General features: G+C 37.0%; 2 protein-coding genes across 2 annotated transcripts; one reads left to right on the forward strand and one right to left on the reverse strand.

Moving 5' to 3' along the window:
• The first annotated feature begins 890 nt into the window (after nucleotides 1–890).
• On the forward strand, nucleotides 891–4,886 carry LOC146160500 (uncharacterized). The gene is made up of 4 exons (XM_083385957.1): nucleotides 891–1,144; nucleotides 1,616–1,767; nucleotides 2,219–2,379; nucleotides 4,740–4,886. Exons 1-4 carry the CDS (start codon nucleotides 891–893, stop codon nucleotides 4,884–4,886), a joined length of 714 nt encoding a protein of 237 aa, XP_083242083.1.
• LOC146160501 (zonadhesin-like) lies at nucleotides 4,804–10,362 on the reverse strand. Its single transcript, XM_083385939.1, has 12 exons — nucleotides 10,211–10,362; nucleotides 9,857–10,066; nucleotides 9,554–9,733; nucleotides 9,065–9,238; nucleotides 8,543–8,767; nucleotides 8,268–8,384; nucleotides 7,892–8,062; nucleotides 7,474–7,677; nucleotides 7,076–7,270; nucleotides 6,601–6,795; nucleotides 6,071–6,295; nucleotides 4,804–5,645 (listed from the first exon to the last, which is right to left on the reverse strand). The coding sequence occupies exons 1-12, from the start codon at nucleotides 10,281–10,283 to the stop codon at nucleotides 5,590–5,592; spliced, it is 2,025 nt and encodes a 674-aa protein (XP_083242065.1). The 5' UTR covers nucleotides 10,284–10,362; the 3' UTR covers nucleotides 4,804–5,589.
• Nucleotides 10,363–19,623: the final 9,261 nt, after the last annotated feature.

A 19,623-nucleotide genomic window follows, 5' to 3' on the forward strand; every position in this document is an offset into this window, starting at 1 on the left:
ATGCTGCTATACTGGGAATTGATGTTTAAGGCCGGATAGACTTCAAGCGTTTACTCGAGTAAACTAACAAACTTTTCAGCGTACCACAGATTATCATAATTTAATGAAACAAAATTTCGATAATACACATGTATGTCATTTTAATTCCCAGTCAAGTCATTGTTAATATAAAACTCAAGGCAAAGTCTTGTTGAATAAACAACAAGGCAGCAGTGCTCAAGTCAATCTTTGTCAGAAAAGTAAAACGTCAAGCTATTAAAACTGCTAAACTCCTCCGATCATGAGTAATTACTCCAGTAAACTATGACATCAACGCATCATATGGAAAGTAAATTTTGAATGTGCAAAAATTAAGAGAAATAACCCATTTTTATTAAAATAAGTCAATGAAAACACTTGATTTTAATGCCATTTATCTAAAAGACTGAAGTCAAGTCAAGTCATTTGACCAAACAGCTTAATTCAAGACAATTTGCCAAAAAGACTCCGGTCAAGTCATTTGAAAACAGTAACTTAAGTCAAGCCTTTGTCTTGGATAATTACAATACTTGAGTTTACTATTATTTTAAGCCATTATTATTGCCCATATAACGAAATGAATGTTTATTGTGAACTTGAAATATGACACAAATCATCAAGTTGTGGCTTACAAAGCAACAAATGCTTTTAGGGCGACGTGCCAAAATATTCATTTACTCATGTATATATAGGCCGACATTTTTCGTGCAATTGTTGGCATACAATGAGAAAGTGTTGCGAAACAATAACTTTATATTTCTCCTAATTTAATACATTTCATACAGTACGAAGTTAAATAATTGTGTAAAGCTATACGCCCGTGTGCACGTGTACGATGAAACAGAACCTCAGCTAGCTGTCAGTGACTCGAAATGCCAAGATATTGCAGAGTCAAAGCGAGTGAGTTTTCGGAGAACGATGTCGTTTCCAAGTTCTATGAAAATGCTTGCGACGGCATCATTCCCTACTTGGGCATTGACCCGGGATCCGACGACGAAGATGGAGATTATTTTCAGTGGATACTCGACATTATTTTGGTTGCCCTGGATCCGAATTCCTGCTGGTTTCAGATTTTTGTCCTGCTGGTTACTTCCATCGTAGCATTCGCACTCGGCATTTACATAAGGTAACATTGTTGTTTGAGACCAGGTACCTGCAGTAGACCAGGTATCGATAAACTACGGCCAACGGGCTGGATGCGCCACGCTTGGTTAATTCTACCGGTCCGCGTAATATTGCCGTAATGAAGATAAGATACGGTAGGAATGCTGTCGGATGCAATTCCAAACTAAAGATTACTGAAATTTGAAGCTATAGACAACAGTTTCATAGGGCTCGTAGTTTTTTATGAAACAATTCTTTGACGTTTAACGATACTTATCATAATAAAAAAGTTTGAGACAAAATTTTACATTCAACCCACAATTTGTTAGGCCTCGTTCTACCCTTTTTGAAAAAAGTTTGGTGTCCCTTAAATCCTGACCAGGGCCGCGACGGAGTCGGTTTTATTTAACCACTCTATTATTTGTTATTATTTTAAATGACGTTTCGCACTTTTTTAGCAGTTAACGGTCTGTTCTATATATACTGCTGTTAGGCGGCGTACCATCATTGGTTTGCTTCGTCAAAAAGAAGAATGGATTGACAAGGAAAAAATGCTTTTAAACCAGCTGTGGGCAGCACTGGAGGAAAAACTGGAAAGCAAGTCCATGCTTCACGAATCAAGAACAAAAGTTGACAAACACAAAGGTTTATCAGAAAAACAAACAATCTTAATTGCAAGAACTTTTGTAGCAATAAAGAAATTGTTAGTTACACATCTAGATCTACGAAAATAATTTCGCCTAAACCAGACATTCCTTAGGAGTTGGTTTTATTTACCTTATTTGCTCCGTAAAATTGGTTTATTAGGCTTGCAAAAGTAAAGCAGTCAAAAATGAAAAAAGAAGAAAGAAAAATTCACCGAAGCGAAGTAAATGCACCAAGCTAGATATTCAATTTAATTTTTTTCGTTCTCATTTTTTGGTTGAGAAGGGCTGTTTTCTAGAAATTTTATTTGACGATTGTAAATCATTAAGGAATAGAAAGGATTAATGCAAAGTTACCTATATTATTAAGTGTAAAAGCACTCGTTTTAGGCGGTATAGAATATAGATCACAAATGGTTAAAGGTCATATGAATTTGTTTGTATGTTGTCAGTTGAACTTGATGCGGAGAGAGCTGAAAAAGAGTCTCTACAAGCGAGGATTTGGGGATTAGAACGCAACATCAAAATATTGCAATCCGAAAGGGACGTGTTAGAAGAAAAGCTGAAGGATTGCATCCACACATTTTCAGGACTGAGGCAATCAATGGCAAAGGTTAAAAATAAATTATGCCCTTTAAACAGTTAACCTTTAGTTTTATTTACTACATTGTTATAAGGACTCAGACCGCAGTTTTTGCCTATTACTTGAGTTTAACATTTGTGTTTCTTTAATATTTTTAACATTTTGTGTTTTTTTTTATATTTTTAGCCCAAATGTACCGTACGTCCGCACTTTCTAAACCGACAGTGTTTTAACTTAAACGATAGAAAATCGTTTGAGCAGCATGAAAATTTCAATAAAAATATAAAAGCCATAATATTTGATAAAAGCGACATTTCGCAATTTACAGAAAAATGAAAGTCTTGATTTTTACACTGATGATGGCATGAGTTATTGCTGAAACGTCTGTAAATTGCGATGTCGCTTTTATCAAAATAATGTCGCTTTTATCAAATATTATGGCTTTTATATTTTTATTGAAATTACTAAAGTCACCCGTGTATTGTGTTCCAAAGCATGAAAATGTTTTCCGTTTATTTAAAAAAAACGTGACTTTTAAAACTATTTTTTTGAGTGATGGGTATTTCACTTATTCACAAACAAGACCAGACAAAACATGGTTGAGACAAATTCGCTCCGGGCGAGTGCTGATTGACAGCAACTCCACGATTTTTCTAAATTATATATATCAACCCTGTAAATCAGTGGTCCCGAGCCTTTTTCCTGTCGCAACCCCCTTTTACAGTTTCCGAAAACCTTCGCAAACCGCCAAATTTCGACCAGGTTACAATTATATAAAAAGTGAAATTATAGTTACGGGTTAAGGTTTATTCGCGGTATAACTTTCTATCTCAAAGAATAAAATTTATTTTGCGCTATAGACGTAACATTTAAAAATGGACTTCCCGTAGACTCGCTTAAAAATGGACTTCCCGTAGAAGTATACCTTGGAAAAAAACTGATTTACCCTATTTTGTTAGATGTAAAACAAAAGTAATCAATCTCATGAAGGCAGGGCTGCGGAGTCGGACTCGGACTCGGGACTCGACGGAGTCAGTTTGTTTTGCTGGAGTCGGACTCGGGACTCGAGTAAGACCGCGTAAAACTACCCGAGTCCCGAGTCCAACTTGCCCATGCGCAGTATCAAATTTTAAAACTGTTAAGGCGGCAAAATGTAAGTTGTAAAAGTGCAATAGCAAATGGTGAAATATTTTTCAACCATGTAATGCGGGTGGATCAATTATGACACCAATATTAGTGGATTGCAGAAAATCCACCTTAATTTAGTTGCGTAAATGGGTAAAATACAGGCTGTAGAGTCAGAGCTGGACTCGGGACTCGACAAAATCTTACATTTGGCCGGAGTCGGACTCGGGACTCGGGAGTCCGACTCGGGTGTATTTTTTTTGGCCGGAGTCGGACTCGGGTTGTTTTTAACCGACTACGCAGCCTTGCATGAAGGATTAAAAATGTATTTTATAGCGGAATTTTTGATGTAAATTTTTATATTATTTCGTTTTTCTCTGTATTGTTCAAGTGGAGAATAATGTTGTTACAGAATTCAATTGTGTATAAGTCGTGTAACATAGTTTTATCGAGTATCGCAAAACGGGTCTTCGGTGGACGAATGTCATAGTTCCTATTACTAATTAAAACGTTCGGCGATTAAGACATGATTTATGCTTTGGATATTGGTTGAAACAAGAGTAATTGTGACGTCATAAACACGACTGGTCCACTCAACTAAGCAAATGCTATTATACTCATTTACAATTACCAGTTTTATTTGGTATTGTACCTTCAGTGCTATTTTCTTTTATAATTTTTTTGACGGACAAGAGTATACATCGCCTTATCCAGTTAAGGCAGTGGTCGGCAAACTTTTTTTGTCGCAGCTCAAAATATTTTTTCCACATCTATTAAAGGCCCACTACATAAAACCATTACGAAAACAGGGGATGGTGCAGGATTTTTTTAAGGGTGAGGGTGCAATTTTTTTTAAATGTTGCGTAATAATACAATTAATCTTAAACCACCTGTTGTCTCGAGTGAACTTGTGCGCAAATATGCAGCTAACTTTCAACCTAATATCGCACAGCGCCAAAAAAAAACGTTTGTTTCTTTATAAATGTTAAAACTTGAATCAAAACGATAAGTAGCGCATAAGGCGTATAATGGAGAACCTAATATTGCTTAAAAAAATGGCATTTATAGTCAAATTTACCGAAAACAGGACTATGAAGTGTATAAGTTACACCACACAAGATGCCGAAGTATGCATAGCGCCTTTGGGCTGAATAGATTTCGGTAAAACGGATGAAAGTTTGGGCAAAGCGCCACCCCTGATCACAAGTTCATCTAAGATCCTTATTTATTTTTTATCACGATTTATTTTATTTTTTATTTTAAAGAACGGTGGTTCTGGCGAACAGGGCGAAGTTTCAAGATGCATGGACAAAATCAAAGGACTTCAGGCGCTTATGCAAAAATTGATTGAGGCCCATCGACAGGAACACATCAACTTTGTGGCCATGCTTGAAAATCAACCTTCCGTATAAAATATAAAACAAATTGCCTGCAACAAATGGTTTATTTTACCTTATCCTGAAGGCGCAATGAAAACTTAGTCAAACGTAAACGTAATCAAACGTAATCATTATTTTATATATAGGTTATATTTATCGTTTTGACAAAAAAGCAAACACATTAAAATTCGTAAGAAAGTCGCTAGTTGTTAACGAAGCAGGATATATTTAACGATACAAATGTAAGTTGAAAGTGCAAGTTGTATTAAACACATTAGCGATAAGATCGAGACGAATGTAGGATTGCACTTTTAGCGAATCGTTCCAGTTGCCTTCGTTAGGATTAGTCTTGTTTGAAATTGGTATTACAGTAAAGCTTGATGTGCATTACATCTTTAAATGTAGCCAATAAATTACATTAGTACTAATAAAATAAGATCGGCAGTTGCATCGCAATTTTATTGATATTTGTTTCTACTTCAGGCAAAAAAATCCACTGTCATTAGGCAACATAATTGCAACAAAAAGTGCAACACGGGATGTCACAAGTTTATATTTCATGCACTTGTCTTACATGATAAACTAGACAGATCGTCCGTTTTGAATAAAAAAACATACGGACAATTTTACACAAGTATAGCATAACAGCTGAAAATAAATATTGCACGAAAAAACAAAGAACAACTCTTGCCGATGGACACAAAAGATAGTTCAAAATGGAGGTTTTTATATTCAACTAATTTGTTGATGGAGGTAGAGGAGGCATTTCACCGGAGCCGATTGTGACAGAACCTAAAAATAAGATTGTTGTTAATTAACAAGAAACGATGTTTTGCCCGATTTTTCGCCTTTGGGTAATTCTTGGATTGGTGAACACTTGATTGTTGAGCGGTGAACACTTTTAGAATTACCAATTGTCGTACGGTATGCAAACAAAATAACCACTAGAGAAATTAGGAAATAGTATTAGCTATAGCGTTGCACGAATGGAAAACAGTTAGGAACCATCACGTTAGGCCTTGCTTAATTAACAACTACGGACGAAATGTAGTAATAACAATGTCATTCGCAACTAGGTTTAAAAGGACTAAACCAATTTACTACTACAGAACCAAACCTCAAAATAAGGCCACATGAAATTTTTATGAATTAAGCTTTACGTCCATATTCAGCAAAAACCAAGGACATTATTGCCTTGTGATATTTCAAAACCTTACGTCCAAAGGTGTTGCAATCCGTTTTAAACTCCCATTGCGGTCCTCCCCTGCTATCAGGCACCTCCTCTCCAGACAGAGGTTCAACGCACCAGCATTCGAGTAGAAATCCATAGCATTGCTTGGGAAGAAAATGACCAGTGTCCGGGTCACATTCAGGTACAAAGGCGTCGAGCATCATTGGATTCGAGTTGATACGACGATTTTTCTGACATTCGGTTTCGACAGCTATTGAGCATAAATCAATTGATGTATAAATTGTATTAAAGTGGGCGAATAATAAACAATTTTTAGTGTTGTTTGATTCACAACTAGTAACAGGGATTGCCGGACTTATAATTAAAATAAAGTCACGTATATCAAAACATTTGCTTTTAATTTTTTTTAATGTATGTTGATAGCTATTCAGTTGTTATTCGTTGCGATATACACAAATAAATAAAATGTGTAGGGAACTATTTTTTTTTCATTTTTTAAACGTTGGTGTTAATATTCATAGCCTATAAAATGGACAAGGTTAAAAAATTGCTTACAGGTTCGTTTCCCCAGGTTGCTGCACTGAGTTAAAGGAACGCAGATATCGAAAGAGTTTCTGACATGATTGTTTGGACATGAACACCTCTGCTTGCAGATCCTCAGGTTGGCACATTGCGGGTTTGGATTGTCGCAAGTTCCGTCACACATCTTTCCACAGTCATTCCACACTTCTTTCTTGCTGTCATCGCACACTGTTGGGCAATAGTAAATACCTAAGTTCACTGCCTGATGCGCAATTTCACGGTAATAAAACAAAGACAGGTAGGTCTCATTTCGAATGAATGTATCTGAAACTATATTTATTGCACAACGTTGGAAGTTTTTTTTTAATTTTACCAACTAATATAACAAATCCAATTTAACTTTATGGTACGCTTGTTTAATGACAAGCTACAGTTTCCACAATTACATCGACGAGTTTCTTTGATAAACAATTTAATTAGCTCACTTACGCACGACTGAGCGCCATACCTGGAGGAGCCTGCTCGATGCATTGGTCTTTTGGGATGCACTTCGAACCGTCAATATCTAACATGTACCCGGGTTTACACGCGCACCTCGCAGAGCAGATTAGTTGGGCGGCGCAAGCCTTGTAAGGCCCGCCACAGACTTCGTCACACGGTGGCGCGCACATGCTCCACACTTGGCCCTTGCTGGCGTCACATTCTAAAAAAATATTTTTTTATATATTTTGTCGACCTTGGAAGTGGCAAGCAAAGATGTCGTACATCAATACTATAGGATTGCCTTTGTTAATGGAACCAATACAGAAAAATACCAAAATAAGGTCAAAAACTTAATACCGGTACATTACATTTGTACTCAGTATATATAAATCTATCTTTAGTGCATTGGATTAACAAACTTACTTCTGGCATCCACGCAAGTTGGCATATCCATGCCGATGATCGGCGTATCGCTCATGGTATTGGGGATCATTACGCCTTGCTTATCCACGCACCAGCACGTCCCGTTGTCATAGCACTGAGTGGGTTCCCAGGTGCCATCGGCGGCACATGATAACCTCACCGACGAAAATGTTGTGTAGCGCACGTACTGACAAGTATGAGGAGCTGTGGAATGTAAATTTTTGTTTTTGTGGGATGATAATACAGATTCGTGGAAGCTACATATAACTTCATATTTAAATATAACAGAAATGTATAACGTATTTTGTAAAATAGCTCAAAAGTTTCTTCTTTTCCAGCATGCTTTCTTAGGGCGTAATTGTCGCTGGCCTGGGATGAGGTACAAAACGACAATTGTAATAAAACTTTGTGTGTTCACCTTGGCACTCATCAAGCAATATGCATCGGTTGTCAGTTTTCGACGCTCTGATCGTTCCTTGAGGACAAACGCAGTCGACCATACACGAGCGAACGCATCGAGGCATGGGATCTTCGCATGTGGATGGACAGCTACTAGCACAGGAGGAGAATTCCATGGAGCCGGGACATTCTATGAGTAAAGAGTAAAGTTCGAGCTTTGGGTCAAAGTAAAATGTTCCTAAAAAATAATAACATAAAAATCGTGCAGTGACACACAGTAGCATTACTAAAAAAGGCGGTTTGAAATATTTATATGCCTATCCTTTATATTGAATATCGCTGCTAATATATTTATTGGGTTTTGCAAACTGTGTGATCAGTTAAACTTTGTTCACCTCCGAGGTAATCACAGTCAAGGTCGAAAAAATCCTTTTGCTTTTCAGTGCCTGTCAGCTTTTGTCCGGTAGAATGGTGGACACAATAACAAGAACGACCTTGGCAACGCTTCAGTCCTGGGTGTAAAACGTTACGCGTTGAATTGATGATATAAAAGTATATAATTAGTGTTTGTGTTGGTATAAAGTATACAAGCGGTAAATGTAAAAACCCAAGGTTTATTAAATTTTTAATGTCATAGTCTTGAAATCCTTTCTTAAAATTGATAACTCACCGTATATTTCCATCGGGGTCGTCGTCGTTACGACTTCGTTATCCAAAGGACACTGGGAAGATGCCACGCACACATTCTGGTCATTTCTGACGAAACCTGGTCTGCACGCGCACCTTTTCGCACATCTTTTGGTCGAGTGACACGCCATCATTGACTGGTCGCACGTCAGGTCACACAGAGGTGCGCATGCACTGTAGTGCTCGTTAAGGAAGGCGTCGCAGGTAACTATAGATTTGGAAAAGCAATATTGCAATTTAAAAAAGCCAATAAAGACATTTAATTGTTATAAATTTGACGAAAAACCTGGACTGCTTGCCTTATCTTAAGCTTACTGTTCGACAATGCCACTACCCCATTCCCATCAAGCGGTAGGTTGCACATGTTTATTTAAAAAAGATTGGATCTATACCGTATCCGGTATTAATGTAAAGGTTAAACATAACTTTTAGAAGCTTTGCTAAGCTTTTACATTACAACCGGGTACAGTTTCTTTTAACCCCACTTCTTAGCCGGGTATTCTACCTGGACACTGTTCTTTTGGAATGCACACGTTGTTTGCGTCTCTTGCGTAGTTAGGCGGGCACGTGCATCTCTGGGTACACTGAAGTGTACAGAACTTGTTTGGCTCCGCGCACGTCGGTTCACAGGCTGGTGCGCAGTTGCCGTTGTAGACTTCTCCGAGGCTGACATTGCACACTAAACAACACAGCACCAGCGTTAATTGCACTGATTCAATCGGTCAGAACTTTATAAAAGGTGTACAAGAATTAAACTTAATTGCATTTTGAAAACATAATTGACACAAAATGAATTCCAATTTAAACAAAAAAAAAACACAATTTTAACGATCTGTATAACTTTGTGTCGCGTAGTTATACCACATGTCGCTACAAAATCGCCTTACAAAATTTGGCTAAAGCCGACCTCTCTTTACAAAACCTTTGTAACACAAGTGTAGTAGTAAGATCTCAAGTTGGTAGCACAATGATAAACAAAAATAATAATGCTAACCTGGAGTTGGTGGCGCGGGGCATTCACTTTCCACCACACAACGGTCGCCGTCAACAAACATACCAGCCGGACAAGTGCATCCGACCTGACATTGAAGTGTACAAGTTTTGGGGGCTTCCTTATCAGCGCAGGTTTTTTGACATGAGCCACACATACTATATACTTGAGTTGACTTGCATTCTGCATAAAAAAAGATATGTTAAATATTTATTGTAATACAGTTTATAGCATTTCTAACTCTAACCTTGATATTTTTTAACCTGTTTAAAATTTTGGTAAATGTACGTAGTATAAATTACTTACCCATTTGAGTTTTGTGGCAGTTAATAAGTCCTTTGACATGGTAAGACGATGATATCGACTGCCCGGTGCGCACCTTTACACACCAGCAATTGCCGGAGTAGTCGCACTGTTCTGGGGTAAAATAAACTCCGAGAAAGCCGTAGCAAGAGGGAATCCAAAAGCGGTTGCGATTCAGGCGCTGAAGCCAACAGACCGAGTTTGGCCTCGGACCTTTAAAAAAATATATACCGTTTCGTTAATACTTTTTCTATTTAAAATTTTACTTTTTAACATTTTTTACAAGTAATAAAACTTACGAAAATTGGTGTAAAATCGTAAACGGAAGGGAGTGCTAAATCATTTGTTTATACGTACCCACTGGTATAGCGCCAAGCACGCTCTGGAAAAGTGCTGCGATGACGAAACTACACAGTACGACCTTTATCATTTTATACGAAAACTCTGCTTAACTTCTTGAATTGCTAATTTCCACCAATTATTACTACCAGCTTATTTGCTTGCGTCTATTGACTGATGATTGGTAGTTGAGTGGCGACGCTTTTTATAAGGACGAGATGCAGCCATAAAATCGCGCTTTACAGCAAATGACCCGAGGCCAAACGGTTTTGAAACCATCGACTGCCATCGGTCGAATTCGGTCTTTGAAATAGCGATGGGAAGGAGGCCCGATGCCTTGAGGCTAATTGCCGCGAACCATTGTCTGTTTGTGTCGCGGTTATATTACAAATAATGATTGTGACCCAATAGTTATGCACCTTTTTTATTTGCTCCAAATATTTTTAGACATATGTGTGTCGATCTGATAAGTTTTTGAATGAACCCCCTAAAATACTTCTGCCACATTTTATGGTTTAGAACTTCCTGCGTTACAATTTAAGCTGTGGGAATTTTTGCTAATGTTTATGTGTGCTATTACCAGAACCACCCACAAACGACTTATTCTTGAGCAATCATTTTATCAAATATTTCGCCTAAAAAAATAACTGCACATTTTTTTACGTACGTGGGCTCGAAATTCGTGAGGCATATGCGTAGGCGAACTATCTTATTATGCCGCGTGCGTAGGCCGTATACGTATACATAACTAAGTTTATACGTTTATTTTATCTATAAAGTAGCATGTCCCAGGCACCTTGAATTCTCATCTATCAGTCACTTTCTTTGCAAGCAAAAATAATGTAAGATGTTATCAGCGGTATAAAAGGTGCGCAATCTTGCTGTCGCAGAAAATAGTTAGTAAATAGTCTTAAAAGAACGTAATCATACACGTGGGCGGGACCAACACGCCTATAACTTTCGGCTATTTACCTATTTATTTTTTGCACAACGAACTCACCTTTCGGGTTTGACGTGCCCTTAGACTTGTTGTAGGTGCGACCATAAACCACCCCAGATTGGATTCGACGAAACCATCCAAACAAACGCAAACGCGGCCGTTGCTTGAGACGAATTCGTTTCGTATTCAGCTTTGTGAAGTCTCTTTCATTAAGAGTTTTGCATTTTTAAATCTATTTAAAATATTGTTAATTCAAATAAAAACTTTGTTAAATTCAATTAAAGAGGAAATGAATTAAAGCAGTACACTTATGAGAAATATTTTTTATTATTATATTTAATTATTCGCTTGGAAGCTATACTTTGGAAGAAGCTAATTGGCAATTTGATCAATAAATATAGGTTGAAAACTTCTCATTTAACAAATGACCTACGATTAATTGCCGAAACCAACAGTACAAACATGTAAGCAAACACGTAACTTCACTCGTAAACATAAATTTACTAAAAGGTGATAAAAGGTGTTTTTTCTTCCGATTGAGGCGGTAAATTTTAAATATGGTCATAAAATGCACCATGCTTTGCTGGTCGCCAACTTTACGACTGTCGTCATTCTTTCTATTCCTGAAACAAAACAGTGCGATTGCTCACCTCTCTAAAACTCTCCGCGGCTTTGGTCGGGAGAAATCATGATTAGTGATCGTTTACCGGTGTTTACGAGACCGTGATCGGATCGCGACATCGAGGGGTTACTGACCTCGACGCAATTGAACGTTTGTCGAACCAAGATGACGTCGTTGTTCGTCATACTGCAAGTGGAACTGCCTGGCGCGGCGCAATGTGAGAAAATACACAGCGCGGTATATGGAGTTTGCGATTTTTCGTCGGGCTATCTGCGCCCCCGGGCTATATGAGTGCCTTTCCATTGCTTTGACATAGTTCCATTTCTTTTGAGTAAATCAGACTAATTGGATAACCTTAGGCCTCGCTCCTTGGGGTTTTTATCAGACTAAAATAAACTCTGATAGATTTTGGTTCATCTAATGACAATTTTTAGCATAACTATTCTAGCAATATACGATATACCTGAGCGGATAGAAATAACCAACCAAGACCTATTTTATCGCATTAGGTTGTTTGCTTTATATAAGTGTGTCTTTTGGACAAATGTATTGAACAGTATTTTGATTTGTTTTACCTTTTGTACGTTGTATTTCAAGTCAGTAATACATCAAAAACGAGTGGTTGACGACTTTAACTAATTCAGTACTACAAACAACAATATGTCGTTTGAATGAATTTTTTTATAGATTAAAATTTTCTAAAAAAAATATATTTTTAGGTTTAAATTTGTCAAAATTCTCATTTTTTAGGTCAAAAAATAATCGCCCTAGACATAACATAGAAAAACAAAATAATAATCTTAACTACTCATCACTGATAAGGGATGCCATTAAATTTGTCCTTTGTTTTTTATGACCGGTTTCAGCAGCTGTTCATGGAATAATTATATTAAATAAAAAACATAGAAAACTTTAAAATAATAACATTCAAATAATAAAATTACGACGATCATGGGAAACCCTTTGGCGTAGCCTATATGGCTATAAAATGAGCATGGCTACTTCGAAATAAGTGTACATTATAATCAACGACTATACCTCAGCAGTTAGGAGTTGTTAATAAAATACAGATTATCTTTGACAAATATTCAGAAACGAACTAAAAGTGCAAAATCTGCTTACTAAATGGAAACAAATATGTGCAAATAGTTAATTGTTTTTGTGATAAATCTGATTTAGTTTCCATTGTGGCTCTTTTAGTGCCTTCTTCAGGTCTACTTTTTTATTTGCTTCTTCTTGAGTTGATCTACGTGTTTTCACTGAATTTTCTTCTGGATAATAAACGAAGTCTGGGTAGTCGTAAAGTTTAGAAATGTTTGAATTCCGTTGTTCGTTGTCAACTTCTGCAAACAGTTAATAGGTTACGATATATGAAGCAATTTAACAAACACTTTGTTAAATTCCCATATGGGTAGCGATTTTATTCACTATGTCATTAATACATTTAAGTCTTAATTCCTAATTAATTCAACTGTCGCCTAAAAGGTCGATAACGTCCTAATCACAGACCTGTTTAAAAACTGACAGCCCAATGTCTCATAAAGAGTACAAAAAAAGCCATATAAGGTAGGGTTTCCCAAACTGCGGTCCGCGGACCATTGGTGGACCGCGACTTCTGCACAGGTGGTCCGTGGCGATGTGACATGAAATTAAAAAGTCACACATATACTAGGGCTACCATATTTTCAGCACCCAAAAAGAGGACATTGTTTTGCCGGCAAGTAAACGAAAGCAGAATTGTTACGTTTGAGTGTCATGATGTTTTACATTTCCTTGGTAGTTGCAGATACAAGTTATAAAAATAAACAAGTTATATGAATAATGAGTAAAAGTTACAAAAACAGACACAAAAATCAACAAATCAAATTTATATTTCAGACTCAGTCCTTGAATACTTTGCGGTTCCTTTAACTTTTGCCAATAAGGAATGAACATTTTTAACGAGATTGTGAAACTGTTTATACGAAATATGAAATTATATACAACCGCCAAGATACTCGAAACTGATCCAACTAGTAGGCTGTCTCTTTCTTTGCAAAACTGTGGCTGGATCAGAGAAAAAATGCGTTTGCTTTATTGATGGGCTTTTTGCATGCGAGGTTCTGTTGAATTGTTTTTGGCGCAATGTTTGCAACAACAATCAAGAAGCTAGGGCTGGTATAGCAATTGGTTGGAAAACCTTTTTTAAACCAGCAATTCAGCATGTTTCATGGCTACATTTTTTTGGGAAATAAATAAAACGTCTTGCCTAAAAGTCTTGAAAGTATAAGCAACTAACTCGAAATGCTAAACAAGAGGACATTTCAGCATTTTTTATGGTCCTTGGAGGACCGTTCACCTCTCTTGAGAAAAAAGGACAAATCCTCCTAAAAAAAGGACATATGGTAGGCCTAACATATACCTTGTAAACTATACGTGCCCTTTGAAAGATAATTGCCGCAGTTATTCACAACTTAATGATTTCGAAAGCTTCTGCTATCCAGTATCGTAAATCTTACTTGTTGCGCCTTCGTTTTAGTCCAAAAGTTGTTTTCTATTACGCAATAATATATTTTTATCGCCATTCGGAAAAACACGGGTCCAGACTTTTCGTGGACTCCGACTTACGAGTTTCTTTCTCAAATAATTCAGAGAATTGATGATTTATGCAGAAAGATTCGCATCCGTCCTATTGATGTTGCAGTTTTTTAAATAAATAAAATTCTTAGTTTTTTGCTTCTGTATTGCGGTCCTCGAAAAACAGATTCACAAATAGTGGTCCATGGTCCAAAAAAGTTTGGGAAACCCTGATATAAGGCACTCAAAATTACCTTCAAAATTAACAATGTCCATATCAAAAAGGCCTAACGGAGCAGCTGCTATTATCCTCTTCAGTTCGAAGCAGACTAAAACTTGCAGCATAATGGGGTACATCAACATTACTTGAAATGCTAAACTGTTAATGGGAAAGTTAGCATTGTTTAAAACTCGCTCAATGTGAATCATACATTAAATAGAGGTTTTGGAAATCAAAATTTTTTTTTTGTGTTTATCAGACTTGTTTGAAATGTAACTTTGTACTGCTTCGATACGATATACTACAGCTGTGTTTCATTTTTCCTTTAAATGAAAAACTATACTGAAAATAAAAGTGTATACTGTTTCATCACTTCTTCACGGCAATCACTCGCTTGTAATAGTATGGCTCCCTAAAACGGGGCGACCGAGTAAAATCATGTTTTAAAGCTTTTTGTTGCCTATCGAATAACTTCCTTTGTAATTGGAAAACCAGCAGAAATCTCGTCAAATTCAGTGCTGTGCCTCGCGCCACAATGCGTCGCAGGCAACAGTTCGGTAATCTATAGCTATAGTAGCATTCGTACACCAATATAATGCATAATTAAGTCACGTCAACGTTGCAAATATTGTGCAAGGCTCGCTCCCGCATTAAACGAGAATTTAATCCAGCAAGTTGTCTGTTTTAATAGTCATTCAATAGATCTTAAGCCTTCGAGCATGATGGCTAAAGGTTGTAGTTATACATAGACTAAATATACCAACGTAAATAAATAGGCTACTGGCAGCTTGTCTTATTGGCGGGCATTTCATTTTTCATAAACCAAAGTTGCTTTCGTCCTCAAGTATCCCTTTTGAAGCACAACTCGGTCATATTTTATAAATCTATGTAAAAAAATGTATTAATTCAAGCAGGGGCGCCCGCAGAAAATTTTCCAGGGGGGGGGCAATCAGGGGAAAATCAATAAGGGGGGTCCTGAATTTTCAACTTAGGGAATTCCCCTATTTTTCGTCTGACTTAATGAATAATGACGTCATAAAACAGTGAGTGATTGCAAGACGTGATAAAATAACTTATCAGAAAAAGCCAAATACGTCAAGCAAAAGCGACCACGTGCGTCGTCAACAATCCTGTCAGGCGCCAGCTGCGAAACACGGTAACTTCAGGCAAAAGAACAAACACAGACCGTGAAATATGTGTGATTAATTGTGGTAGAATCACACATAATTCGACTATCAGCGGCACAGTTTTCAAGTTACATGAACGGAACGAGCGCTAAATTACAAGCACGTCTTTCACCACCTGCAATACTAAACGAAGATCGTTTTTTCCGGGTGTTATTATGCCACGATTAGTGCAACAATTGCGCCGAGCTGTGTGCCAAGTCAGCTAAATTACAAGCCGTGGTTGAGGGGAAATAAGTTGTGTCCACTGCACACTTAGCACGTGGTCTTAGAGTATGCTTAAAGAGTATAATTTTGCGTTAACCATCATTACTTAAAAATAGAGACTTTGAAACGCGCACGACAGTCACTATTATACCTCCTTTTAAGAATCTGCTTCAGTTAAACAAATGTCGGTGTTACACCAACATCGGATATTAGCGCAGAGACCGAACAGCGAGGAACATACTGCGTATTACTCGACGTTTTTTAGCGAGAAAAAAGAAAGAAGGTTTGACTTTAGCGTTGCCAATTGTATAATCAGGGCTCTCACAAATGAAAACCAGAAAACCCTAAATCATGTCAAAAAATCCCTTGATGGCATGAAAGACAAAAATTTGAGCGTTTACGGTCAACCAAACAAAAGACGAAAAACGGCGTTTTGCGCTCGATTTTGGTTTCGCATCAGATTGACAAAAAAACGCGTGACCCAATTACTTTAAAAGCACGCCGCTTCGAACAGTTTGGTGTGCCCCCCGTGCGGGCGCCCATGAATACAAGTCATGTGAGTGGGCATCACGAGGATTAAAAATTTGTTTTGAAAGAGGATTTAGAATTTTATATATATTGTTTTAAAGGTCACCTTTTTTGCTCTTCAAAGTGCGCTGGGTGTAGCAAAGCGTGCTATGTGGCGATTGAGCCAAATACAACGTTAGTGGCATCAAACTTCTTGATTATTCTTTGTTCGGCCGTGATCCTCGCTTGGGTGCCGTTCCGTGGGTGTACGAAAGCTTGTCGATAACTCAATGCAATTTATCTCTATACAGTGCCACCTGATTTCTGTACATAAAACAGATTCTCGTATTGTTTTTACTGGTACACAAAAACTACAAGTTTAACTCGTGGGTTTGAGATTTTAGTGACGCACAACGGGTGGGTTATTAGCGCATCACGATAACAAAAAAACAATTGGTGACAAAGTTAAGGTCATAAAGTTTCACTGTTACAACGTTAACAGACACAGGGATATTATCATAAGACGACAATGTACGAGTGGAGTATTATATACGAGTAAATAGCCATGACCAGTATATTATTTATTTCAAATTCCAATTGGTAATTATGGGTGTGTAACGAATGTGACCCAAACTTTTATTTGGGTCAAATATTTAGATTTTTCGCAACCCGAAGTAGCCTATTACTTACAGTCTCGCGATCGAATTTAGTGACTGACTCTTAATTAAAGCATTAAAATTTCTACAATCAGATATTGTATTTGCCATCCATTAAATTGCAAAATATATCTTCAAGCCGTTCTGAAAACCGTATTAACCACAACTATAACGAAAACAGCACCTGACGCTGCACGGTCGAAAAATCTTGTTTGGTTCCGCTAACTATTTATTATTTATGTAGAACATGTTTTGCTTCAGTTGCGTTTTGGTCTATCTAGGATTCAGGACTCTGTAGGTGATTTTAAATTGTCATTATCAGTGTTTTTGGAATACGCAATATTTCACAAGTCAAATAATTGTTTTCGTTAAAACATAATTTTAATTTTTTATTAATTATTTATTATTGAGTAAATAGGATAAACTGAAAGCAGATTTATAGTTATTTGGGCAAAGTTTAATAAGATGGTTTGTGGGTGCTATTGTTATAAATTATTACTTCAAAAATGTGTCAATTTGGCGGCAAAAGTAGACTGCGTATTGTAGTTAAGGAGAGCAGGGCAAAACAGATTTGTTTTGTTACAACTTTATTACGGTGCCACCATGATTTTAAAATGTTTAACAGTGATATGTTTAGGAATAATACTTCTTCTTATTAAAATACTAATTCGAACTAGAGAGGATTATATCTACAAAATGTAAGGCTTTCTCTTCCAAACGAATAATATTGTTTCCTAACTATAAGTCTGTGGTCGGCAAACTGTGGGCCGCGGCCCAAATGTAGGCCGCAGGGCCATTTTAAGTGGTCTGCGAGTAACTTCTGAATAATTTGGTGTTATCAGTAGTTGTGGGCCGCGTGTCACTTTTATTGCACTGTATATGTTAAAGTCGGTGTGGCTAAGAATTTTTATATTGTCTCAGCGTGTTTCAGGCCCGAGTGTTAAATATGTCTCTGAGAGTGCCTATCAAACTATATTTTTTGACCAACTTTAACTTAACATCAACGCAATACTTTTCGCCTTTCGCGCGTATATTTTTTGTTTTATAGCATGTTTTACAAATATGCATTGGGGCGTGCTAGTGCTTTCGGCATCAAGGCGCCATGTAATAGTTTAACAGTCTCACGCTGTGTGGACTTAGACTCCCTGCAAAACGCAATTTCTGCCCAAAATATGTTTAGTTAATGTAACTTTCTATTCAACTTTGTAACATGGCTATTGCATCATGAATATATTTATTCAAATTTGAAAAACTAGATTAACGTATACCGTAGTGTATTCCTCTATGTTTTCCGTGCAAGCTTTTTATTTGATTTGCGGTACCGCCATTTAACCGTGGAGATGATATATTGTTAATGCTTTGTACACTCTAAGTACACGTCTAAACGATTCGCCCTAAACGATTTCTAACTAAAACCAAATAGACGCAATTTTTAGCGCGACAAACTTGCTTTAGTTGCATAATACCACCCTGTTGGTTAGAGAACAACAAGTTTCTTAAATAACTTCAACAACAACGTTACTTGTGAAGTCAAATGTAAGGATTTTTAATTTGTTTTATACTTTAATCTGTTCAGCCCAAAAGCTAGAGTCAATAATTTCTTGCGTCGTGTGATATCTGTACAGTCCGATTTCTGTTAAATTATACTATATATGCCGTTATTTCGTGGAATATTCGAATCCTTTTATGTGTCGTATGCGTCAAATGTCCTTTTTTAAAACCAATAAACCCATTTTTTTCTTTATTTATTTTTTATACGCGCATTTAAACTTGATTTTAGCTTCATATTTGCGCACGATTTTGTTCGAGAACAACAAGTGTTTCTGAGAATAATTGTTTTATAACAAAACTTCGCGACGTCATTCTAACGCCGCCCCTGTTTTTGTAGTGGTTTTATGTAGGTAGCCTTCAATAGCTCCGAAAAGAACACTTTCGGTCGCGACAAAAAAAGTTAGCCGACCACTGCTGAAAGTTGATGTTTGTTGGAAGCACATATTTTTTCAAACGAATGCCCCGGTAAAGTTATTTGACAGTGTGGAGCACCTTTACGATTTGTAAGCTTTTAAACTACATTATCGACTGCTAATGTTTTAAGTTTTTCCATTACATAACTATACATTGTGTTGAATTTGTTGCGGCAAGACAAGCTCAAGGTTATTGAGTGAGTTATAAGCTTTTTTAATGCTGATGGTCCGGCTTAATTTGTTTGTTTTACACCGGTTCGCACTGCAAAAAAGTGGCCAACTTCTGTACGGTATATAACATTTCTGTCAAGCACCAGGAGTAATAACACACTTAGGGTTGGGTGCAAGTGTGACAACATTGTCAACTTGTCACACAACTCTTTTATGCAAAGTAACTTGGTACACCGTGGGCTTTTAGCGAGGCCTTACCAAAATCAGCAGATTGATTGAGGATTTTCCTGCATTTATTGCAAGCAAGCCCAGACTAAAAATTACCATTGTTGTAAATCAGTCATTTTGAAATGACTTAAGTTAAGTCAATCGTAAAAAGTCCAAGTCAAGTATTTTCGAATAAA

The sequence above is a fragment of the Ascidiella aspersa genome, chromosome 3, assembly GCF_963924565.1.
Source record: "Ascidiella aspersa chromosome 3, kaAscAspe10.2, whole genome shotgun sequence".
NCBI classification, from domain to species: Eukaryota; Metazoa; Chordata; class Ascidiacea; order Phlebobranchia; family Ascidiidae; genus Ascidiella; species Ascidiella aspersa.